General features: G+C 38.4%; 1 protein-coding gene across 3 annotated transcripts in view; it reads right to left on the reverse strand.

Moving 5' to 3' along the window:
• ptpn6 (protein tyrosine phosphatase non-receptor type 6) overlaps nt 1-19,688 on the reverse strand; it is a 34,368-nt gene extending 14,680 nt beyond the window's left edge. For 2 of the 3 annotated variants that reach the window (XM_041792396.1, XM_041792395.1), the window contains exons 1-7: nt 19,416-19,459; nt 19,050-19,119; nt 17,477-17,599; nt 15,118-15,312; nt 4,608-4,791; nt 3,412-3,528; nt 735-863 (exon numbers count right to left, since the gene is read on the reverse strand). In XM_041792396.1, coding sequence (XP_041648330.1) covers nt 735-863; nt 3,412-3,528; nt 4,608-4,791; nt 15,118-15,312; nt 17,477-17,599; nt 19,050-19,057 — 756 coding nt within the window. In that variant the 5' untranslated portion in view covers nt 19,058-19,119; nt 19,416-19,459. Of the gene's footprint in view, nt 1-734; nt 864-3,411; nt 3,529-4,607; nt 4,792-15,117; nt 15,313-17,476; nt 17,600-19,049; nt 19,120-19,415 lie in introns of all 3 variants that reach the window. The other variant, XM_041792397.1, reaches the window with a different exon arrangement.
• Nucleotides 19,689-26,958: the final 7,270 nt, after the last annotated feature.

Genomic DNA, 26,958 nt, shown 5'->3' on the forward strand with positions numbered 1-26,958 from the left:
TTTTTTTTTTTCAGATCTCAAATTTCATAGATCTCAATATCAACTTGTATTTTTTTTCTCAATGCCTGCAAGTTTCCTTTGCAGATTACTTTTAGTATTTTTATATTTCACTGTTTCTTCCCCACTAATGGTTTTCTGAGTCTTTGTGTAGGTGAATTGTGTGTATGTGTGAGTGTGTGTGCATACTCTGGTGGTTGCACTTGCTCCCTTCATATATAGCAACATAGGTGTCTCAGTGATGTAGCTGAGTCCATATGTTTAATGTTGTTTGTGCAATATCTATATTTAAGGATTTATTTTCAATTTACCCATGTTTTATTTCTTTGATTTCTTAGGCTGTGTGGGTTTTTATTTTGCTGTCATATCTATTTTTGATTTTATCTTGTCTTTTGAATGAAGGTACATTGAATTAAATTGTGTTGTACGAACAGAATTCTAGTCGTCCAAGTCAAAAAAATAGCAAATATATTAAATTAAATGTTAAATTTCATTACTAAGAATGTTTTTAAGTTAACATACCAAAGTGTGACATTCAGTTTTCCACCACCACATGGTGGTGTACTTCCCTCCAGTTTTTACCAAAGTAAGAAGTTTAAAGCTTTCTGGACATGTAAACTTGTTAGTAATGAGAATATTGAAACATAATTTAGTAATAAGAAGACCACAGTCAAAGATATCATTGTGATTAGAAACAGCCTTGGTGGAAACAAACAAGGCTGCTGGTCAAATCTTACGTCAAACTCTTCCCAAAAGCCGGCCTTGCTCTTCTCTCCCTCGCCCTCCTGCTGCTGCTGCATGGTCTGATCCAGCTGTTTCACTCTGCTGTCGATATCTGCTGCGTTCACTCTCGTTGAGTAATATGGCTGCAGAGTGGACAGAAAACAAGATATTAAAAATGGGAAAATCTGAAGTTTGAGATGAAAGAAGAGGAAAGCCCAGTGAGTGAATTCACATAATAATCCCTACATCCCAATCCCACATTAAGAGACACTCAGGAATGGCAAATTTCCTCTCTGTGTGTTGTTCTGCTTGTCTTTTGAAAAATGACTGAATTTTATTTTTAACTTTCTAAAAATTTGCCAGACATACTTTAATTACATCAACTCAATCAATCAATTTAAATAACTTTTCTGTTAATCCAGACAGTAACAATGTATGTTAGCTGAAAATAAAAACAGGACCTAAAATGATATAAATAAAGCTAACTTATACATTTAAAAAAAAATCAATAAAGTATCATCTCTGAGGGTAAAAAGATAAAAGACTAAGTAGTCTGATTACAGGTGGCATGAACAATTAGATTAGAGGTTAGTGTTATAAATAAGTAAACAAAAGAGAAACATTAGAGGTCTCCAAACTATGGCCAACGGGCCAACTGCAGTCCATGGATAACCTTTTCAATATGGTCGGTATTCGAAAATGTAGCTTGTGCTTGACTGTATTGTACTTCTTTGTTCCAATGCTAGGCGGTGCTGCTGTGTTCATTTGTAAACATTTTGACAAGAAACATTTGTTGATGTGCTTTATGTCATATCTAATATTACGACGAAAACATACTTGATAAAAATTTTAACAATAAAAATAATTATATCTCGATTCATTACACCCTGACAACTAACGACAAAAGAGTTGCAATCGTAAAAAGCAACACAAATTTGTTCTATCTGCTCTGTATCAAAGTCCAATTCACGAAACATATCACAATTATCATTTACAAGCGCCAATGCTCCTATAAAGTTTGCCTGCTTTGTGCAGTCCACTTTTGTATTGTGTAGGGATATTTACAGTTAAATTTAGATCCCTTGGTAGTCGTCACTAGAATTAGGAGTTGGTTAATCTAATTCACACAGCTCTCTGCCACTAGTAGCCACAGTAGCTCGCTCAATGACTACTACCTAGCTCCTAAAAAGCTCTATAAACAGACATAAACAACGGTGAACTGATAGCAGCTCATTGTAACAGTGCAGTTTAAAATAATTTTGATCCAGAAAACAGGGATTAAGCCGTCTAGAGGCTGTGTAAGGCTTACAGACCGTCTCATATATTTCACATTTATCTGGGAAACCTGCCATACAAAGCGTTTGGGAAGCACAGGACTTAAAAAAAATTCTCAGGGGTGCAGCTCCACCTAGGGTTGGAACATTTTCTCAGCGGCTACGTCACGTGCTTTGTTGCTCTGATTGGCCCGTAGAGATGTGACGGACAGAACGTTCACCCAATAATACTCCAAGGATTTTTCAAAGCCTCTGACTTTTCTTAAACGTTTCCTATTAAAGCTTTCCCAGATGGATCTGTGAAACAAATCCATCTGGCGTGTCAGGTTACTGTCCTTCTCTATCGATAAAGGCACAAAAAGCCCTAAAACAAACCTTTAAAAAAAATTCTCAGCAGGTGATTGGACAAACATTCTATCCATCCCATTCATTATGGGCCAATCAGAGCTACAAGATAAAATGAGACAGTCAGGCATGCGCATCTGCAGTTGAAACCCGAGCGCTACAGGCCAGTGCTGCCGTAGTATACGAGCGGCAGAGTTTTGGCAAAGTCAAAAGTCAAAACATCTTCTCTGCCAAGACAAGCTTTAAATTTGGCTCTTCACTCTTGTTTTAATAAAGAAATGTGGTCCAGTAGACTTAAAGAGCTACATCCTGCTAAAAGCTACTACAGCAGTAGCCATTGTATAGACCGGCAAAGCCTACCTGTAACGGTCGCAAACTCTAAAAAACAAAACATATTTCCTTCATAAAAATCTTTCAGAGCTGTTTTTTTCTCCTTAAATGTAGACCAGCTCTGATAAAACTGCTGCCATACTTGGCTACAACCAAGATAATCGCTGCACTAATGGCAGCCAGCCAAACCCACTCGTAGCTGCCGCCTCGTCTTCCTCAAACCACTACATATGAAACTTGACTGTAGAGTACAGTGTAGAGTTGGTTTATAGCATGTGTTCACTTGACGTTAGACGAGATGGCTGATTTTAATCTTCATTTGCAGTAATTGGATGTAAAATTATTAATAGGAGCATTACTAGTTTTGGGTCTGAATGTGGAGATGAGCTGTTAGCATTTCACCTTCTTGGCAGAATGGAGCATGATGTTAACCCTGACCAGGCAGGGGTGGATCTAGTGGTGGGCAGACCCAAGCCCCCCCCCGAAATCTGGTTGCCTAAGCCAAAAGCCTGGACAATGACTGGCTAATTACCTTGTTACCCATTAATGGAAAGCTTTTATATGATCTGTATATTAAATTACTAAGTATATTTTAGCACACTGGATTTAATAACTTCAACAAACTCCAGATGATATGCATCAAGGTGGCCGACTCATGCTTTTATTTGTCTGTTTGTGGCCATCTGTGAAAAAAGTTTGGACGCTCCTGAGTTACATCTTTGGCAAACATAATCCAGCTCACCTGTTTTAAAAACACCCAGTTCCCCGACATCTCCTCGATGCCTTTACGTTTGTAGAACTCGACCAAGTCTGTCAGCGTGTCGAACATCTCTGAACATCCCACCGTGTACCTGTCGTTCTGAGAATAAAAAATAAACATCATTAGGTCAAGAGACAGAGCACAATTTTCTGAATTAAGAACCTAGAAAAAAAGTACAAGACAGATAAGGATCAGACAAAGGTTAACATGCATTTTGTTTAGCATATTAAGCTGGACTAACCTGACACACCAGATGGATGTGTGAAACACATCCATCTGAAAAACCTTTAATAATAGGCATTTGGGAAAGGGCAGAGCCTTTGAAAAAAACGTGGAGTGTGATTGGATGAGCATTCTGTTAGTCACATCTTGGACAGCTTTGTGAGACTTCATTTATCTTCTTGTAGTGTAAAACAACACAAAAGCTGACAAAAATTAGTCAGTGTGAGGAAAAAGGCTAAAATTGTAATACCAAGTTAACTGCTTTCTCAAACTTGTATCAAATAAAATGACCACAAAATTAATGTCTTGCATGTAACTAGAGTGAATATAAAGTGATACTGTCTAGTTTATTTTGGAGGCAGCAGCAGTAAACAGACTGAAACCAGCGCTGAGTACAGGGGCTCACCTGATCTTTGCCACGTGCTCATAAAAAGGCCTTTGTGACCCTTCCAGTAATCTCACATTAATCTTCTGCACAAAAACAATGGCTCAGTTTAAATGGGGCCTGAGCTGTGTTTTCTGTGAGGTGAACTGCTGCTAAAAATAAAAATGCAAACACTGGGATGATGTCTATGAAAATGAGAGAGGGCTGATGCTGTTCAACACCCACTTACAGTGTGGATAAATACCTCATAACATCAGCAGGATGATTCTGGTTTCAGATCTTTGACTATCTGATTTAAATAAAGGCTTTATTTCAAAATAAAGAGCAATGTGTGAAGCTGTGAACAATAGCTGAAACAGTCTTCTATTGCATAAGTCATAGGAAATGCGACTTTAACCTTTCAAAGTATGCAACATCACAACTTTGGGAATACCCCTGTGTATTTCTCCATGATGTGAATCTGTTTCAGGAAGCTGAATTCACGTAATCAAAGACCAAAAACAAACCTTTTATTTAATGTTTAAATAAGTTGTGAACACATGCAGGCTCACTGAAACAGTAGCAGGCCTACCTGACACATGATCTTGATGTGGGAGACCCTCTTTCCTCCATTTTTGCTCTTCTCGTCTGTCAAACACGACAGAACAAAGTCTCCAGGTTTGGACAGAGACTCCCTGACCAGGAAGGTCCCCGACTCGTCTCGAGCAGTGAGCATCTTCTCTGCGTTTGGCCCTGACAGGTGGCCATGGTACCACCTGAGACACAGAAATACATAGGGGTAGGTAAGCAGGTGGCTTTGTGAAATTTCATCCACGCTGGATATTCCATAATCAGCTGTAAGTGATATTAGAAAGTTTGGGGACAACAGCAACTCGGCCACAAAACTGAAGGCCTCATAAAATCAAAGAGCAGGGTGAACGACTGCTAAGGCGCATGGTGCGTTAAAGTTGCCAACACTCTGCTGATTCTGTAGCTGAAGAGTTCTGGACTTCCGCTGACATTAATGTAAATACAAGAACAGTGCAACCGGAGCTTGATGGAATGAGTTTCCTTGGTTGAGCAGCTGTGTGGAAACCTCAAGCATCAGAAGGAGTGGTGTAAAGCACTCTGACACTGGACTGTGGAGCAGTGGAAACTTCTTTTGTGGAGTGAGGAATCAAGGAGGAGGAGGAGAAGGAACTTGTCAGTTCAAAAGAAAAATATCCTTGATATTTTTCAACAGTGAATAAGTTCGGAACTCCATATTTCTAATAATTTATAACATCAATTTTACTATTTAAATTGTCAATCACGGTGTCACATTTTAAGAAGGGCCACTCAGCAAGCACACATGGGCTTCTTTGGCTTCTCCTGCACATTTCTTTAAGTTATTTACGGTACTTCCAAATGATTATGCCATCCATATATTGTGTTATTTGTTTTTTTTTCTTTGTTTACATATTAATGTTAAGTCATCTTATCACTTGCATGTGTACACTGAAGTTCAGTCTATTGAGCTATAAAGAAAACTTATGAATAAATATAGAAAAACATAAATAATGTCTGTATCAATGTTTTTAAAATTTATTTTATGCATGTTGATAATATGATTGATTAAATGAAAAAAAAAAAAAAACATAAATCAGTCCTATTGTTGCATTACTTCTCAGATTCTTTTTCATCTACCAGAAATGTATGTCCAATCCCACTTATCTTAAATCAGTCATTACCAGATTAGACTCCTGTTACCTTCGGGATCCTTTTCATCTGTTTGCTGCCTTATCTGCCAGTAAATGTTTAAATCATCAGGTTTTTTAGGTGCTCTGTAACACTGTAGTTCCTCTGAGATGATCAGGCTTTGCCATATGTGGACCGTCCAACAGACTGTTCAATGCTGTTGCATACATCTTGACTGTCAAATTATTCAGAAGATTAATGGGTGGAAGATCTACAGAACTTGAACTGGTTTTTAAAAAGGGCTCAGTCTTACTGTCATGTATGATCTTGTGCCACCTGATTTCCCATGCACTTCACTGTTTCTCCTCCTGCTTAAACACAATGGGGTCTTGAGCATTTAGCCTTGCAGCCTCTAGTCTATGGGACGCTCTCTTACAAGCAATCCACAATACTATGAAATGCTTCCTGAAAACCCTTCCTTGTAGAACTGCCTATTTATTGTAGCATTGCCCTTTACCTCCTTTTATTGCTCTGTATACTGTTGCCATCTACTGTAGATTGTTCCCTTTATTGCTTGATGTTAAGCAAGACCTGATATAGAGCTGTTGTGAGGTGACCTTAAGTTTAAGGTGCCCATAAATAACATTTATTATATTAATAATAATAATTATTATTACTACTATTACTATATTACTATTATTATTATTACGATCACTATTATTATTACTACTTTTATTCTTATTACAATTATTATTATTATTGTTATTATTATTATTATTATTATTATTATTACTGTTATTACTGTGTCATGTGAATTTTGTTTTGTGTGTTTTAAAAATCCAATCTAGGAATGGCAATTGCCGATAAGCCTAGGCAAGTCATCAGTCATCAGCCGTCAGAGCATAATTCAAATGTTTTTGAACAAACCTCATAATGATAACCATTATTTAAAAAAAAATAAAAACCTTAAAATGCACTGTTCCACATTATTAAGCAGGCCACAGGTTTCAAGCAATTTAGCAAAGAAAAAGGATCTCTCTGCTGCCGAAAAGTATCAAATAGTGGAATGCCTCAGATAAGCGGTGAAAACATTAGGTATTTCATGAAAAATTAAGCGTGATCATCGTACTGTGAAGAAATTTGTGGCTGATTCAGAGCACAGACGGGTTAATGCAGATAAAGGCATATTCAGGAAGGTTTCTGATGGACAAATTCATTGGATTAAGAGAGCAGATGCTAAAATTCCATTACAAAGCAGCAAACAGGTATTTGAAGCTGCTGGTGCCTCTGGATTCCCACCAACCTCAAGGTGTAGGATCCTCCAGAGGCTTGCGGTCATGCATAAACCTACTATTCAGCCCCCCCTAACCAATGCTCACAAGCAGAAATGGTTGTAGTGGGCCCAGAAATACATGAAGACTCATTTTCAAATAGTCTTGTTTACTGATGAGTGCTGTGCAACCCTGGATGTGGCAGATGGAGGAGTAGTGGATGTTTGGTGGATGGCCACCATGTCCCAACAAGGGGATGACGTCAGCAAGGAGGTGGCAGAGTCATGTTCTGGGTCGGATTCATGAGAAGAGAGCTGGTAGGCCCCTTAGGGTCCCTGAAGGTGTGAAAATGACCTCGGCAAAGTATATAGAGTTTCTGACTGACTGCTTTCTTCCATGGTACAAAAAGTGACTGACCACTTTCTTCCATGGTACAAAAAGAACTGTGCCTTCTGTAGCAAAATTTTCTTCATGCATGACAATGCTCCATCTCAATTTGCAAAGAATAGCTCTGTGCCATTGGCTGCTATGGGCATAAAAGGAGAGAAACTCATGGTGTGGCCCCATTATCCCCTGACCTCAACCCTATTGAGAACCTTTGGGGCATCCTCAAGCTAAAGATCTATGAGGGTGGGATGCAGTTCACATCAAAACAGCAGCTCTGGCAGCCTATTATGACATCTTGCAAAGAAATTCAAGCAGAAACTCTCCAAAAACTCACAAGTTCAATGGATGCAAGAATTGTGAAGGTGATATCAAAGAAGGGCTCCTATGTTAACATATACTGTAACTTGGCCTGTTTTGATGTTTTTGATTAAAATAGCCTTTGATTTCAGTAAATATGACCTCCTAATGCTGCAAATTCAGCAAATGACTATTTTCAGTTCTTTACAACCTATAAAATCTTTTAAAACTCTGTTGTGCTTAATAATGTGGAACAGTGAATTTGAGGTTGTTATTTAAAAAAAGAAAATTGTTATCATTATGAAGTTTGTTCAAAAACATTTGAATTATGCTCTAACGGCTGATGACTTGTAAAATATTCTGTCATTTGCATTAATATTCAGGGAAATAAGAGAAAAATGTCATTTGCATAATCATTTGGAACTTTGTCTCTTGTCAGGTTTTCTCAACAACATAACACTAAACTCAGCTTTTTGGTGTAAAAAAGTTGCCCCTAATAGAAAAATCCTCTCTGTTCATAAGTCAGTTTGAGTTTGTTTGAGTTCAGAACAGATATTTCTATGTGGTGCTTTAACACAGAACTAAAATCACACAAAATACTTGAATTCCTTTTCTGCTGCATCTGACTTACTGTATTAAATCACATTAAAGCTGCAAGCAGCATTGGACGGGTCCTCGGCGTGTCGCATGTCCCTCATGCCCGTTTGACCTCCACTTTGAGGGTTTCATCCCTTTTTGACCAGAGCTTTGTTTAAATGGGCTGCTTTATTGGAACAGCTCCATGTGTGTGCATGATCAGAGCTCATTAAGGGGCTTCCCCTGGTTGCCATGGTAACTAATGCCTGCATTCCGGGTGCTTTCATCTGTCAATCAGTGAATGACATCATCCCTAACTGCTCTCTTGATCAGGAGTGAAATTGACTGAAATTTTTTTGAATCTCCCCTCACAGATGCCACAATTTGGACCAAATCTCTGTAAAAATAAGATAGTTTTGTAGTAAATTTTGTCAGGAATCCAACCATGTCATTTTTAAAGCTGTAAGACCTTTGGTTTTTTGTGTAGAGGCCCAACCGTTGCAGCTTATGTGGATCAGATTTTTCGTCACCCCATTCATTTGAATGGGAGCAGCAGGGAGGGCTTCTTTGGGGTTGACCAACTTTGAGGGCTTGTAATTCGAAAACCGTTTGAGAAACAACAAATTCCTTCAGAACTTTTGTTCAGCATTGTCTAGTGTGTCTTCTCTGCGAATTTCAAGCCGATACCATTTACGGCCTAGGAGAAGATAGATTTTGTTCGGAGCCCTTTTTTCCTGGAAAATTTTATTTTGAAAGGCAAATTGCCGGCTTCCTGTTTGAGATAGGTTAGGGGTGTCAGCGCGTGATTTGTGGGTCTCGATGAGACGAACGTTTCAACGTTGGTTTGATCTCTCTACGACATTCCTACTGGCCATGAGGGCCGTTTTAGTGTGCCTAGGTGGCGCTAGAGAGCACATTTTGGCATTTTTGGGGTTAATTTTTTCATTTTATCAAAATTTTCGCCGAATCTGAGGTGTGTGCCAATTTTGGTGAGTTTTTGAGCATGTTTAGGGGGTCAAATTAAGGTTCAAAGAGGCGTGGGAATAATAAGAAGAAGAAAGAAACGGACCAGATACAATAGGGTCCTTGCCCGGAGGGCAGGCGAGGACCCTAATTACTGTTAAAGCTTTTAATGAATGAATCAGGCGGTTGTTGGACACTCACTGATGTGGTGCACTGCCACTACGCGGACTTCTGTGTGAACTCAACAGTGAGCAGAGATAGAAAGCCACAGCTAAATCAGGCGCATTAGTGAAACAGTTAAAAACAGCATGTAAAGATGTTGCAGTGACATTCAGGTGATATGTCTATCTGTTCATGTCTGTGTGCAAATGCGTTTGTGTGTGAGTTAGTGAACGCAGCCTTTTACGGGGTTGGGCTGTGACTTAATTTTAGGCACAGTTCTCGATTTCTTCTGCTGAACTTCCTGCTTTGCGGTTGGAAAATTTCTGATGACAGATTTCGTGGCTGAAGAGGACAAAGTATTTATAGCCTGCCCAACCCTCCCCTCACCTCCCCCTTCTATATGCACCACCCAGATACCCCCTGAACCACTGACTCCTCCCCTCCTTTCCCTCCACCACATACTCTTCTGGTTAAGACTTTTGCATGCACTTTTGAGTGCATGAGTTTATCTTAGTTTTATTTACTTGTTAAACTGCAGTTTACGCTTTCATTGCAATGCATAAAGTGTGTGTAATAGCATAAGCGAAGTTAGCCGAAATTTGACATGTGATGGTTTTTAATTACAATAGGTTGCTCAAAGCAAAGCAGCTAACAATGTGGCGTTCTTGCAGATTTTCAGAAGCTTTGAAAAGGTTATGCATGCATATATATATATATATATATATATATATATATATATATATATATATATATATATAAGCATGCCTAAGATAAACCAACATGCAAAGAACCTTATGACCTGAGAATATTCATCTCTTTGTGAGAACAGATAAGCTGTCAGAAACATGAACAACTTCAAAGATCAGCGTGCCAAAGGCTGACCTGCTGAGGTGTTGACTACCAAGCTGCGACAGTGAGATTACAGTCAGATTAGGGCAAGATGAGGAAGACAACAAGTGAGCAAGAACACGATGGAGTGTGCAATAGAGGAAGATGAGAAGGGTCTGGCCAGTGCTTTCAAAAGTGTCAAAACTTAAAGTTTCCAACCGCAGCAACAAAAGGGAAGTTAGACAACTGACAGAGAGAAAAGGACGGGGGGGGGGGGGGCAGAGCCTACAGCTAGAGTGAAGTACACACACGCACTCACGCACATACGGTAGAAAGTAGTGCCCTCCTTGACTCAAAGGAAAGGAGTAACAGTAAAACTCTACTCATCACTGCTAGTTGGACATTAACCCACTTAAAGCAGCCTACAGAAGGACAATGTTTCCAGATGGGACATCATCTTCATCAACACAACAACACCTACAGCAGCTGTGCAAGAAGATACATAAAGCTGGAAACTTCAAACATTATTTTAAAACACGCTTTTGACAAACAGAAAGTAGATTTTGATCATATTCATAGCAGCAGACTTAAAAGTGGGGAGGCTCGGCATGCAAAAACAGACATTAGGCAATATTTATAAAATTATCTAGCGACAATGCTGCTACATTTACCAAACAGAGACACAAGTACTTATCGCGCTATTAAAAGAAGAACCAAGAGTGAATTATAACTGAAAATATTTTAAACTGATCTTACTGTTTGCATATGTTGATTTAAAAGCAAAGAATTTAGTTTTTTAGTTGCATAATAATTAATAAAATTCTTCTATAGTGTCAGAAAATGGAAATATTACAGAAACTCTTTTTTAAAATACTCTCAGTGAAAATGTGCTACCTTATTAAAGTGTTATTGCTAACAATGTCATAAAAGTTATATTTTCATTTGCAGATACTGTTGTGCAAAGTGATGACTATCTGAGAGTAAGCACATCACAAGCAAAGATACTGACAGGAGGGGACGACATTAGTAAATGCCGCAAGCTTCTTCAAGTCCAGTTGAACACAGGGGATGTTACACCCCCCCCCCCCCCCCCACACACACACACACACACACACACTTTGATATAGTGCACATCATCACCTTTTCAGTCTTTTATATTTTCATTTACATATTCTGAAATATTCAATATAATCATAAAATCTCAATAACTGATTTACCTGCCTGCGGTTTCACAGTGTGAACAAATCTTAGCCTTCCAGTTTACTTGTTTGCCACCGTAACTTATTTCCTGTGACCTCTTGTGTCTTAGACCAGTGGTTTTCAATCTTTCTTTGCCGAAGGCACACCTTAGAGCAAACCAACATTTCAAGGCACACCACAACCATATCTTTACAAAATAGCCTCTTACATGTTACAGTAAAGCATATAGTGTTAGTTCAGGCAGGCCGCCATATAATTGAGATCAGCTGATCTAATGAAAGTCCTCATCAGCTGATGGCATGTTATGCACTCTAGGCATGCTATTGGCAAATTGTACTTGGGCTGCCATATCTAAGGCCTGTCTACACTTTGCTACTCCCTCTGCAATCTGTATTTTACAACCCTCCTCCACCCCAGCTCCTCCTTTATTCTACCTCTATCTTTGTCAAGGACTTTCTTACTGGAGCCTTGCTTTTCTAATGCTCATTGTCTTTTTTTGAAACTGGTTGTGTTGACTGTGTTTTACAGTACCCTTTAATAAAGAAAAGTTAAATATTGCATTTACAACAATGATTCTTTTAGAGTAATATTTGAGTATTTCATTTCATGGCATTTCACAGCCTGTATGAGCGTGTGATATTAAAATAAAAATCTTAAATCCACACTATGATAGATAAATCCACTTTTCTAAAGCTTTAGTTCTCAACTGGTGGCTGTGTCCCAAAAGTGGATCACAAAGCCATTTCCAGTGGGTTGCTGATGAATGCATGGGAAGAAACATGGCAAAAAAGTCTATCATGTTTATTTTATTTGAAGGAAACTTTGCATCTCTCAGCTCCATTACACCTTTTGTTCCATGTCAGGTTCAAACTGCCCCATTTTTCATTAAAATGTTTATGAAATTGAGGTTGCAATTGCTCATTGTCAGTGTTAGGCAGCTTAACTTCTTAAATAGGCAATATTTGAATTTTCTTTGCTTTGTGATTTTTCAACAAGGGGAAAGCAGATCCAGTAGGTTTTTGTTGTTATGCAACAGAAGTGTGTTTTAAAAGATGGTTCAACAGACAGCAGAAACTGGAGCAGACAAGTCACTTTTGCCAATTCAATAAGGTGTAAAAGACTCACACCTGCTTCAGACTGGCTGCATGTTCTGTGTTTAATGGCTGCGGCGCATGATTCACACCATGGTGCACTGCTGCGCAGATCTTTCTTTCTTTTTAGGTTTCGCCTCAATATATGTCTACAAGCAACATTACTCATTTTAGTTTGAATAATCCAGGAGCCCACCAGGGGTTCAGCAGATTTTTTTCTCACCTATTCAGTTATTTACAAAATGATTGCTCATAATTACACCACCAGAAAGCTCTGATTCTCAGGATTGTGACCTGCTGCATCGGAAAGAGTCCACACAATCTAAATCCAGTCACTTATTAGTCTTAAAACACAAATACATCCACAAAGATCCATTGACTGGTTTTGCATAACTTCAAATTTGCCATTGTTGTTCTCAATAGTCCACTGTATTTTCTGTTCTAATGCCTTTTTTGACAATAATTAGCAATGTTAAATAGAAAAATGTCTGCCAATCTCAACCCTTCTCAGTGTCTCCAGTTTAAAAACTATTGGTCTTCTCTTCATCAAAACAGGTGTAAAATAATCATTTTCATTACTGTTGTAGTAACAATGTATGGGTGTGCAAATTACCACATCATGCAAAGACTTGCCTCAAGAAACATTGGTGCCTTGCCACACCACTGTATTATGTTTATCTGCCATGTAACATATGCTGTTGATACGTTTCGACTTATCGCCTTGTCAGGGTCATCAAGAAACACAGACATATTTTACTAACGTTGTAATACATTTCTGCTCAAACGTGGTAAATATGACCATCATTTATTAGCTGTTTTGGCCGAGACACGCACTGTTCAAAACAACATGAGAGCCCTCTATTCCCTAGATTCTTGGCATCATAGACGCAGCACTGATGCAGGAAGTCTAACAGCCCTGACTTGTTAACATGCACAGCAAAATAAAAATCAAGCCATGACACTGCCATTACATCTGTCATGCATCCTGTCTGAAATGGCCAAATGTTTCGTCTCATGAATAGCAGCTTCATAAAACAAGAGGGTTTTATAAATACATGGCTAAATTTAAGGTATAAAGGATTGTTTAGGTCGGTTGATCTAAGTTTAAAAATCGTTAATGATGTCAGTAATCTCTGCTCTGGGATGATATAGCTGTTTCCACCCAAACCACATCCACTACCAGGAAAGACTTCTCTAATCCATCAAAAATGTGTCAAATCCTTCAAATTCTGGCATCCAGGAATGAGGGTCTTGCAGAATGAGAGCAGAATTAGCTAAAAACTATATGGTTTTCAATGTGTTTAAGTTGATGTAGTACTGGGAGGGCAGGGTTATGCTGAGGAACCCCAGGGTGCCCCTGAGCCCCCTGTTTCGCTCTGCCCCAAAAACACAGAACTCACTTTTTGGTAGGGATGCACCGATCCACCTTTTCTGGTCCCGATACCGATTCTGATACCTGGGCTCTGGGTATCAACTGATACCGATACTGATCCGATACCAGCGTTAAAAGAATAACCTGCATGCCCTACTGTAAGATAAGACTGGTAATTGTTTTGGCTAAAAGGCAAAAAATGAGTACATATAGATTACTGAATTTGATATTTATTTAAACTATGAAGTGTTTAAATGTTTACCAGTAGTTTGGTAAAAACAATGCTATGGAACTTACAGAAATTACTATTCAATTGTAAACTTTTATACCCTGTAGGCTGGTAATGCAGCAAAAAACAAAGAAAGTGCATCAGAGGTAACATTCCAGTACAAAACTGTATTACACAAGTGTTTTTAACCACATATTGTAAAACAAAGTGACAATTCCGTGAGAAAATAGTGCAAACAACCTTGTACAAAAGGCTCAGAGCTGGTTGCCTAGATCGGCACCACGGATCGGCCCTTTCCCACCGATACCCGATCCAGCTTTGAGGGGCTGGATCGGGCCGATACCTGATAACAGGATCGGTATCGGTGCATCCCTACTTTTTGCTGGTCTAAATCCACTAAAGCTACTTAGCTGAAAAGTTCTCTGACTTCTCTGACACCAGTTGTCCTTATGTACGTGGGGAGCCTGTGGCTTATTTCCCGCACGTCTCTTCCTCACTCTCTCTTCCCTGTTTCTGACTCTATGCACTGTCCTCCTCTCTAGAAATAAAGGCGTAAAAAAGGCCAAAAATATCTTTTCCAGCTGCTTTTTCCAGCATAAATATTGTGTTTAGAGGTCAATTTTCTCACTTTGATTTACACTAAAAAATCAGTCAATAATGCAGACTAAAAATATATATACAAACAAAATGTAAACCTCCAAGAAAACCACAGGCTACAGCAGAGGTAGACCGGATTGAAGCCTCGACAGCTGTGGGCTCCTTTTGCCTTGAATGTGGGTGTTTGTATTCACTGACTCACTCTCGACAAAGATGCTTTGAGACACAATTATTAAAAAGCAGTTTCAAATGAAAATAGAGTTCCCCCAGAGGAAAATGTTAAAACATGGCGGAATATCAAACCTACAAATAAGACTAATTTACCCCAGGAAACATCCTGTAAGAGGAAATAATGATTGTCAAAAAGCTGATTATAGTTCATTCAACCGCCTAATCGAATTCCCTTTATGATTGTGTGTGTGTGTGTGTGTGTGTAATGAGAGTGTACACACCTCTCTGTGGTGGGGTCAGAGCAGTTCAGGGGGTATCTCAGCTCGATGATAGTGCCGTCCTTGTCCTGAAGGATGCCATTCTCTGCTGTGTAGTAGTCCACCAGCTCTGACAGAGTGGCAAACTTCTCCCCGCCATACAGGTCATAGTAGTCTCCTGTGTTCTGGATGCGAATGTGGGTCACCAGCTCGCCCACCCTGAGGGGATAAAACAACAAAGTCACACCAATAGTCAAAATTTCCCTGACTAACCATCCTGATGACAGATCATCTCCATCCGAGGAGGTTAAGATTCAACATCACAATAATGTTTCTTAACTTTGGTATTTTTCCTCAAAAGAGAGAGAATGAAACTTTTTAGTTGTTGGACATGAATGAGCTGATTATTCTGTATTATTTTAGTTTCAAAAATTATGCAGCTTTGCTCTGAGTATACAGAAACTGTTCGATTAAAGAGGCTTTACTTGTTCAAGACACATCTATGTAAGCTTACTAATATTCAAGTAATGTACATGGAAACCTAAAGGAGTCACAATTAGTCTAGGTCTTTTTTTTAGTTTGTTTAGTTTAAGAGAAAATGTCAGAGGTGTTTAAAGCTAATACAGCTAACTAAGACAATGAAGCGCTTGAAATCCTCTTGTGAAGTGGTTGTCAAGCGGTCTAGCCTTAGCACCCACCACCTACTCCTTAATGACACATTGTGATCCAAATTCATAGAAATTTTCATTCACTCAAACATATTTAAAGAAAAATTTTGCAGTTTTGAACAAAGAGACGGAACAAAGCAAACATAGATTTTTTGTTGTTTGTTGTTTTGAGATTTTGAGAAATTTATGCTTATTATTGGGAAATTAGCTTTGTTTTCCAAAAATAACAAAGTTACACAAAATCTTGAAAAAAATCACCCAAATTTACTCATGGAAAAAAACCTGTAAAATAAAATGCAAGGTTGTAAATCATTTTAGGGTTTACGTAAACCATAGTCTCTTTGCAAGATTTTTTTTTCCCAGTCACACATTCATGACCCACATATGGGTTGAGAACCACTGCTCTAGTCCAGAGTTTATAGAACTTTTCAGCGAAAGACCCCCAAAACAATACCAGTCTGTGGACTCTCACTGTACCTGCAGGTGGTTGAAGCATAATGGAACAAAGCCGTGTACATTCGAAAATAGTTGTGTGCAGACTTACATTTTAAGGATTTTTCTAACATTACTTTTGTATCAGCATAGATCTCACCAAATGACCATGTTTCTATAGTAAACATTTAATTCTATGCATATACTATATATAATCTGAAATAGTTTTCTGAAGGTATCTCTCATTTTCTTGTGACCCGTGAGTGGGTCTAGACCCCCAGGTTGAGAACCACTGCTCTAGTCTACTTTACATGTATGTCTTTGGGACATAAAAATATGAAAATCAGAGCATAATAATCGTTAACTCATTGTGAGTATTATTTTGTTACAAGTAGACATCTCTTATTGTTTTCATGTTAGCATTTAAATGTAACAAATATACAACAAAAAAGCTGTATTAGCACAAATAAAGTATTATACTTTACTGTACACTAAAAAAGGATTTTTGCGGGTGGTAAATTATATCCATTTTATGTGAGTATATATCCCTTGTTTATTACTCAAAATATTGGATAAATGTAACAGTGCAAATTGTTACCTCAGTTTCACTAAATAGATTTTGCACGTTTATCTTTGTGGTGCACTGGTTAAAAAATGACATGTCAGTAAAAGATCTAGCTGAGATATTTCAATTGAGCTAAATTAAGAAGTACAGATGAAGCACATTTACATATCTACCATCTAACTCTTCAAGTCCAGACTGCAGTATAGAGATATTTTTGACAGAAGACAAACAGCAAGTTCAAAAGACATCATATCTGTTGTTTTAAGTGAACGGCACAAACTGTATCTATGCAAAAATCCTTTCAATTTCCATTTATTTCGGTTTTGAATAACAACCACCATTTTTGCATATTAATGAAAAATAATTACATTTTTAAATATAATAACTTTAAGAAAAGCAATAACATGTTTTAAAAAGCAGAGTCATACGTGCAAGGTGCAGTGGAAAGTTTGATTTCCGTCTGCACAGTGAGACAGAAGCGGCAGAATAGTTTTGTAATAAACTCATTTTAATTTTAATGTAGGAGAAAAACATTAAACAAGATATAAACAAGCTACCAGAATTGATCTGTACCCATCCTTTGTCATTTTGTTCTGCTTTAAAGTGGAGGAGAATTGGTTGGGCCAAGACCACAAATTAAAAGGAATAAAGCGTGATTTCTTCTTAGTGGTGGGGTTAGGACGGTTAGTTTTTAGGCGTTTTTTGTAGACAGAATTACCTGACAGAAAGCGAGAAATCTCCAACATTCTTCTTGCTGGGTCGAGCTAAAAAGCTGCCATGAGTGCCTCGATTCTTCAGCATCTCCTCGGCCTGCAGGCCTGTGATGTCTCTGTGGAACCACCTGCAGCAGCACACATGTGCAGAATAAAAATAAACTCAATCTGATTATATGTGCACAACGTATCCACTAAGTTCACCGACAGATAAGACTTATGTCAGATAGGAAACACCCTTATACACACCTAAGATTATTTCCACACACTGAGATGAGTGAACTAGGACGCAAAGTTATTTAATGGAAAAAATAAAGTTGATCTGCAGTTTCATAACAATAACTTGTTAGTTAAAAATATAATCTTTGTCACAGGGGAGGCACGTTTAACCATCATCTTATTCATTCATCTTTTTAACAGCTGGCTGTAGAATTTACAATTCTTATATATCTTACTACTTATAATCTATGTTAAAAACTGTAAGTAAATACTGATTTTTATTTTTTACATTCTTCAGATTTTTGAAAACTATAGAAGTTAGTTTGGACACATTCATGTGGTCTTTAAATTCTCATGAACATTTTGCTTTATTGAAACATTTCAGTCATTATTTTTCTTCAAAAGTTAGGACAACTGCATCCTTCATTGCATCAACCATAGCCCTCTAAAATGTTCTTTAGTTCACTTTTACCATAAAAAAATTGATCAACTCTTACAATAACTTCTTGATCAACGCCTTTCCCGCTCATTCAAAGACAGTCTTCAAGTCTGAGTCCAGTACTTTGAAAATACCCTACTTTGTATGTATATCTTCACAACTTTAACATAAAAGAGTAAAAAAAAAACTTTCAGAAGAAAATCTGAGCCACAGTCTTCAAACGGCAGACTTACAGTGACATGATTGAGACAGTTTAGACTGAGTTATTGCTGTTTTATCATTGTGTGGCGCTCTATGAGAATGGAAAAATCCTGCTATAGTGAAGCTTCACTAACAATCTCTGTGGCCAAAAAGAAAAGCATTATAAGTCTGCAGTGTGCCACTGACACAAGAAACATCACCTACATCTTACAACTCCTTCTACTTCTTATATCTCATTTTATTATTTTAAAAAACCTGCATGAATAATTGGCATTTTCTGTTTTTCTTGCAGTTTCAGGGTTTATAAATAATACAAAGCTTTAACTTTGGGAAGAGCAAGGAAAACAGCAGGAAAGCAAAGGTTGCTTTTGAATGTGCCCTTATTTTGGAGCAGCAGAGATCCAAAAAGGAATTAAGGTTCATCCTCATCCAACAGAAGAACAGAGTGAAGGTTAAGAACCTTAAAAGAGCATGTACATAAACTTATTCGTAGATTCAAGACATCATTTATGACACATTTTCCTGACGCAAACAGACACAGAGGACCACATCAGAAATCACATGATAAGAGGAAGAGAGCAGGACAAGTCAACAGCTGGGGAAAGAAAGAGAAGGAGGAATGGAAACAGAGAAGTTGTCATCACGGCTTGCACAAAAAGCGTACACAATAAGAGTTGACTAATGGAGCTTGCAGTCGTACGGCTTAGGGCTTGACTCACCGAACCATGTCGTCTCTTCACTTCTTCAGGGACCAAAGCGAGGAGAGTGATCGGTGCGGGTCACTTCTACCTGCACACATTAACAGGTATAAGCATTTTTATTCTGAATTTTAAACAGAAACAACCAGTTCCTCTTTTCTATCTCATTTTACAGCCATATACTTACAAAGTAACCTACTTTCATTTTCCCCTTTAATACACAAACTCTACCTCTTACTCTCACTTGCATTCATCTAATATGTAAACCTTCAGCTTTATCTGTTCACATCAACAAAACAACTGTCAAACTCTCCCTCCCTCCACCCAACCCTCCTATCCAACCCCTCTCTACTATAAGTCCCAGTAGAAAAGCAGGCTCACACTTACTCTTCTCAGCTGCTTCTGAAAACAACTGACACTCACCAGTTGAGATGCTCTGACTGTATTCGTCTGCGTCCTCCTCTCTCTCTCTCTCTCTCTCTCTCTCCTCTTCCTTCCTTTTTACGTCTCCTTTCACAAAATAGTGAAAGCGAGACAGGAACCAAAATAGCTGACAGGGCCGGAATTCCTCAGATACACAATCAGAGTTTTGTTGCTGTTTTTAAAAAATGACCTGCATCCAACTCTTCAGATTAAAGAACAGGGTGCATGTAAATGCTAGTTGCTTGTCTTCTGATGCTCCATCACGCACTTTTCTATGCAAATCCTCAAAGAATGATGCAGCTGAGAGGGTTCAAATGACTCAATGATGCGGTGAATCATGAACGAGAGCATACGTCCTGGACTTCCACCATCTTTAAAGATAAAAAAAATCCACAAAATGTAAAACCGTCTTCATAAACAAGCCCACACTGTGTCTGAGTCAGCTCATGCAAATCGTTACCCTCTATCTGCCCACCTGTCTGCTACTACTGTCTGTTTGCTCTCTACTTCCAGGTGTGTATGTGTCTCTTTGTGTGCGTTTGGAGCTCACACAAAAAGGTCAAAGTCACACAACACTTCCTTATTTGCACTTTAGTCTTCCCCACTCTATATATACATGCGTGTGCACGTTTGTGTGAGTGAGTGCAGCTTCAGCTGGTAAGCCATTTCCAACTGTGAACTCATTATCACATTACCGAGGAAGAAACGCTAACCTACTGCATATAGACCGTTCTTAGGTATGAATCTTTCAAATCATGCAAGCTTTCTCACTTTGATATCATAAGAAGCATGTAGAGGCTTGCAGGAGACACTTGTTTACCCACAATGCAACACAATTCCACTATACAATAAGGAAGCATGCAGGGCTATGCTGCAAAAGTTTGAACATTTTACAACCTATAAACAGCAACAAACGCATTTACATTGGAAATGTGTCTTGATAATAAGGCTATGTTTGAGCTACCACAGCCCAACATGTTCTAAAGAGCTGAAAAGAGTTTTAAGCTTGGCATTTTTTAGGGTAAAGGAATAGAAGATCTTTCAAGCTGAAAAGGATGCAGTTCATTCAGAAAATAGTCAGACCCTCTTCACTTTTTTAGTTTTCTTATGTTGCTGCCTGTTTCTGCAGTAGAAAAAAAAACCCTCATTAATCTACACTCTATACCCAATCACGACAAAGTGAAAACAGAATCTTATATTTTAACTTTGTCATGATGGGGTACTGAGTGTAGATTTATGTAAATAAAATTTTTTTCGACTGTAGCATCAGGCTGCAACATAAAACCAAAAAAAATGAATGGGAACTGAATACTTTCTCAGGTTTACATCCAAAAATATACACAGCAAACTTTAGCTCCACACAGTGTTCATACAAGAGCTGTACAACAGGCTGCTGGAAAAAATGACCCTGCAATATTTATTTTTTCTGTAATAGATTTTGGGATATGAACAAAGAGGAAGTTGTTTCAAAAACAGCAAGTTTCCATAGCCTTTAAATGGGCAATAACATTTGTATTTAACATTTAAATTTGTTCTACTTCTAGTTTATTTTTACATTAAGCCTGCACTGTATGTGGAAAAATGTAATGTGCAATACCATTTTACAGTATTGTGATATTGATATGAAGTTCAATATATTAACTGATAAATAAAAAGTACTGCTGACTTTGCCCAGATAAGAATGACAATGGCACACCATGTACCAGATAATTTACAGTGTTGTCACATAAGTAAACTGTCCTGTCAAAATGTTTGTTTACAGAATGAGCACAGTAACAATCCTTGTGCTGGAACTAAAATATACACTCATCCAAATAAATTAATGCACTAATGTAAAACTTTCTCCCCCTATTGGCAGATGTTTTTACTTATTACAACCTCTGCAGGTCTGATTTTTTGGTGTTACATAACTTATAATAAGATTTGAATTTAAACTTGTGTAATTAAATATTCTAGACAAGAAATTGCACAAGTACACCAGCTATGAAATGAGTTTTTACAGTGCACTCCAACACTGATGCACACACAAACGCAACACTGCAGGTGTCAATTCATCGTGGTTAACAGCAGCAACAGCAGCTTGCATTCGACTCTACACAGCAGCACACTGACATGTTTAACAGTTAAATCTGGTTTTCCTTCTCTGCCATTCAAATGCAGCTCCTTTCTCATGAAAAGCACAGCCATACGCTCACACATTTTTTTTTTCACTGATCACAGAGGCAACGATTTTTCTTTGTTGAAAAAGGGAAAAGCCACCAGGCTATCTTCAGGCACGTTCACTCTCTTTAATTTTTCAGGGCATATCTAATAAAAGACAGGGTCTTCATCAGGGCGTGGACCAGAAATGATTCCTTATTTTGTCTGTGCCACAACATTTTATTAATGTTAATCATGCCAGCATTGGAAATAACAGGACTGAACATAAACAACATGTAAAGAGGGTGTCAAAGATGGAAGCTTAAATAACAACAGCTGCAGAGAGATGCTTATTTACAGTGACTCTACACAGGGTCCAGAAATAATAAGAAATGTTCATGTTCAGTGCTTACAGTTCCTTAAATATGACAATCTGCTGCTTCTTTCTTTTTATCTATAAATTTATTAGCAGCTATGTGAGGGTGTTTTAGCATCTTGGAAACTGTTTGAGTTGCACTTCTCCAAAATGTTATTCTGAGCATGGTTTGCTCAGAATAACAATGAATTGAACTGGCTTGTCATCAGTAGTGTCTATTGCATTATTCTCCAGGGGAGGGACCACTTTCTGCTAGCAAAAATCTTCATTGTAGTTTGTTAGCTTGATGCTAACCAATAATGGAAATTGCTATGACTGGGCTTAAAGAATTAACATTTTACTTCATTTTTAATACTTAGGAAGCCCTCTTTTTTCCAAGGAACATAAGGGTCCAAAATACATCCATGTGCATAACTTTTAGGCATGTAGGGCACAAAGGAGTCTACATGGGGCCTGATGGGGGGGGTCAAGCTCCACATGTCGACACACGAGTGTCACTCGATGGCTAAGGTCAAGCTCAGTGGCATTTCTTTTGTCTTGGCCTTTTCAGCCCTGTTGACACTCAGAGACTGCTGGGGGTTTTCCGGTCTACAGCACCTTCAGGGGCTCGTGATAATCCTACCACCCGTCTGGATGGTAACCAGGGCCATGCTTACTTGTCACATCTACCCCTTACTCCACCCTTAAGGTGTTCATTGTTGTTATTTTCCAACAGATTATTTTCCCATGCCCCTGGTAATATGCGAAGACAACAAGAGTCAGACCTGGGTTGTGTCAATCCTCCATCCCACTTGATGGTGCCCTCAGGCGGGCTTACTTGCCATTACAGGCATATTTTCAGCCTTAATTTCAGGCCCAAACATGCCTAAAAATTCTGCACATCACTGTATTTTTTTCTTCAGTTAAGAGTTGCTAAATTGGTGTGCTGGATTGAGGTTCATTGTGCAAGAAAGGGAAGGCTCAACCTTTATAGCCATATTTATGCCTGCTGATCATGACTGTTTTAAAGTATAGCTTCCTTTATTGAGAATATAACAATTTTTTGTTAGGGGAAAACAGTAGACATTATCAAATATAAAGAAAAATATGTAGGGATATTGAAAAATACTGTTTAAAAGTTTCCAACAGTCTTAAAACAAGCTAAGTCTTGTAAAGCTCCAATGAGGAACTTCCCGGTTTCGTCAATTCTAGCTCCCCCTGTGGATTATATGTCTGTCAGAATTCTTGATACTTGAATACTTTTTTCACATTTGTAAAAAAAAAATCACTGCTGTTTAGTAAAAATGGTTTCAAAAGTACCGATACTTACTTATTGTTCCTTTGGTTTCCATTTCAGTCTATAAAAAGCATGTTTCTCCAAGGTTAACAGCCTTTGATCTGCCTATCACCTTATTTCCTTCAAAATAAAAGCAGGTCTTAAAACAAGGAGTCAATTGTACATAATTAAAGATGGCACAAAAATATTCAATGAATCAAAAACTTTTAAATTCAAACTAGTGATATCCCAACTTCAACAAAAAGATAATTGTGATTAACTACATACATCCTGGTATTTATCAAAAAAATGTTTTTGTTTTTTGACATCCCTACAAAAAAAAAAAAATAATACCCCATTGTCTATAAGAAAGGTGAACTGGACAAGAGAGAGTCCATCAAAAAATGCAGGCAAGCAACCTCATACTGTCTAAAACGCAAAAGACATTGTTTTTCTGTTGGATTTTTGGTAATTAAAAACAAGAAATTACACAACACTGGACTTATGCTTTTATTGCCATGACATCTAATTAGATATGTAAATTTTGGTTTTATTTTTACTAGCACTACAATCCACTAATGAGCATAGCAGGATGCTTCCTTTGCTGATCTTGTCCTATAACTGGTACAATAAAAATCACATCCATTTTTTAAATTGGTATGTCTTGTGTTTAGTTGACAAAGATTCTTTGGTGCTGTTAATCTCCTTGTCTGAGTTCTACACTGATGCAGGGGGGCTCATTTGCTAAAGTCTCCTAAAGTCTCATTTGCTTTTGTAGGTCATACCGAGGTGTTCGTTTTATTTCAGCTGTTTTTTTAACAGTTCAAACCTCCTCACAGGTGCTATAATTTAGGGAAATGTAAGTATTAACTCTGCATCTCATAATTTACTCCAAAATTGGTTACAAAACCTGTAAAATAAGTTTATACTCACCCACAAGACATGATAAGGACTCCTGTTTTAGGTGCTCTCAGGCAATCTTGGCGTTCCTACACCGGACAATGTGACAGGTTGAATCTAGTCTCTCGTCCTTTCTGCTGTCTGTCAGGATGTTTAGTTCAAACATACAAAGAGTCAGGTTACATTGACATCAACTCCAAGTTTGCTCTTCTTTTTCCTACTTTCGAAGTTCACTTCCTCTCTGCCTCACTCCTGGTTAGCTTCTAACTCTTTTGATAAGAGATCAGGCTTCATTACCAGCCTCCCGCCCTGCAATTTACTACAATTTTCTTAATTATCTGACCCATCTACTGGCCAAAATGTGGCTGTTCCTTCCTTTCTTCTCCTCTTCTTGCCTTGTTCTTCTTCTCCAAAACTCTTCCATCTGCAAAGACTCACTGACCTACAAAATCAACATTTACATCCATGTAAATTACATCATGGTTGGCATTCAAACTGTATCACACACTTTTAACACTTCAGAGTTCTTTGGATGCTTTGACAGGAATAAAACTAATGTCAAATATTTATATGACTCTCACAGCCAATCATTCTATATCATGTTAACAAATAGAAATTAGCATGAAAGTTTTAAACAGTGCCCTTTATCTGTTGAATCATTTGCACATAAAATGAGTCATTATTTTTCCCACAAATTTTGCACTTACACAAATCCATTTCAAATTTGAAGTATTACGAACCAGTATCCTTGTGGTCATGTCTGTAAACCCCATGTGCCGAGTCACATGGGCAGGCAGCCCAGGCTTGTGTTCATGTGGCTCCTTTCCCATAAGTCATTCCCCTCTCTCACTTGGCTGTTTTACACTCTAACCACTTTCCTATCTGAATAAAGGCATACAAGTCCAAAAATACAAATCTAAGGAAAATGACATTTCAATGCAAAAAAGCCCTGAGGCTGTTCTGGGATCAAAGAGTATGGAAAACTTTGCACTGAGGTCCCTTAACTGCATATATTTTACCTATAAAGACTGTTGCACCAGTGCTTGCCTGCAGCTCTCTCCTGCAGTGCTTCAGCAGAGTAAGCCTAGAGTTAAAGGGGACGTATTTTACTCTTTTAAGACAAGGGTATACTGGTCTTAGAGGTCCCAAAAAGCATGCCTGTTTAGTCTGTTGCTGAAAAAACACTCCAGTATTGGATTTTTGCTCAGAGCGAGCTGTTTCTGTGTTTCTGTGTCTGTGGCTTTAAAGGTTACGGAACTGTCTGACTCCGCCCTTCTCAGGAAATGGATATGGCTCACCTGATCCTCCTCTGAACTGGCATCTGAGAGGACAATCAGGAGAAGAAAGTGGAACTTTCTTCCAAGCGAGGAGGGCCAACCGAACTCCAGGGGAGGTGCTACCTCCCCACATGACATCATGAGGGAAAAATCTGAAAACTGATTGTTTTAGCACACACTTTCTGAAAGGTTGAGAAAGAGAAGGAGAGGGAATGGATTTTTCTGGTACTTGAGGGGACCGTCGACAGGCCAGGGGAACATAATTTTGTTAGAAAAGCTTTAAAAGTGATTTTTGCATAATATGTCCCCTTAACAGGGGTACAGTTACAACTAGAAAAGCACTCAGAGAGCACAGACCTCCACCATTAGCCAAAAAACATTCCTGGATCCAGACGGTGATCCGGATCACTCCCAAAATCTAATTCGCTGATTATTCCCTCCCCGGTGGGGTGGAGACATGGTGAGGCAAAGCATTGACTTTGCTACGTGTGGAAGTCATGGCAGAGGGTGAATATTCCTCTATTCCTCCCAGCATTGTGAGTATTCCCGCTACAATTCGCTGTCTTTCTCTCTGTTACGCTCCGCCTTGTCTTCAAAACTTCGAATAGAAACACACCAAAAAATGCTGCTGGGATTGAAGTTGCTCATGTCCGCCATCTCCTCGTGTTAAGTGGTAACAGCGCAGACCTCCACCATTAGCCCTATCTCCCAATAGTACAGAATCCTTTAAAAAATTCCTGGATCCAGACGGTATTCCAGATCACTCCCAAAATCTAATCAGTTCTTCCTTATGCCATTTCTGAAATTTCCTGAAAATCCGTCCATGACTTTTGAGTTATGTTGCTAACAAACTAACAAACAAATGAACAAACAAATGAACGAACGAACAAACCCATCCGATCACATATCCGCCTTGGCGGAGGTAATGATACCATAGTACTGCTTAAATAGTATAGTTCACAATCTTTGTTTTAAGCATGTTAAAATTGTTATATACAAGATGCAAGATTAGCTTTAGGATCTACAAAGTGAAGTTGATCTGCTGAGAGGGGCTGCATTCTTTCTAATAGCCAGCAGGGGGCAATCTACTAGTTGCAAAAAGATTTTGGAAGTCATTTATTTCAAAGCTTCTCTAACACAGCGAGATGTTTATTTCAAAGTAAAGTTCGCTGTGTTTAGTTGCATTAAGACACATGTATTGCTATTTTGCCACTTAAGTGCCACTTGTTAGCGAACGGCTCGCTCCTCTCCAGTTTCACCTTCTTGTCCAAATAAGGTCACTTATGGCTTAAAGATGGCCATCGCAAAAGTGCCAAACTTGAGGCTTCATAATGCCAGTCCAGGTGCAGCCTGACTCTTCTCTAATAAATATCTGATGCAGTAAACATAAAGTGCAGCAGAGGCGGGAGTTGGCTAAAAATCTTAGAGTGAGAAGACTGAGACTGTGATTGGATCTGAGGATGAAAAGTCCCCAAAGTTCTTCCATTCATCCTAAAAGGAATACAATCTCACATACACACAAGAAACTTTAAATTGTCAAAACTTAAAAACTGTTGACTT

Source organism: Cheilinus undulatus, linkage group 8, assembly GCF_018320785.1.
Source record: "Cheilinus undulatus linkage group 8, ASM1832078v1, whole genome shotgun sequence".
In the NCBI taxonomy this organism is placed as follows: Eukaryota; Metazoa; Chordata; class Actinopteri; order Labriformes; family Labridae; genus Cheilinus; species Cheilinus undulatus.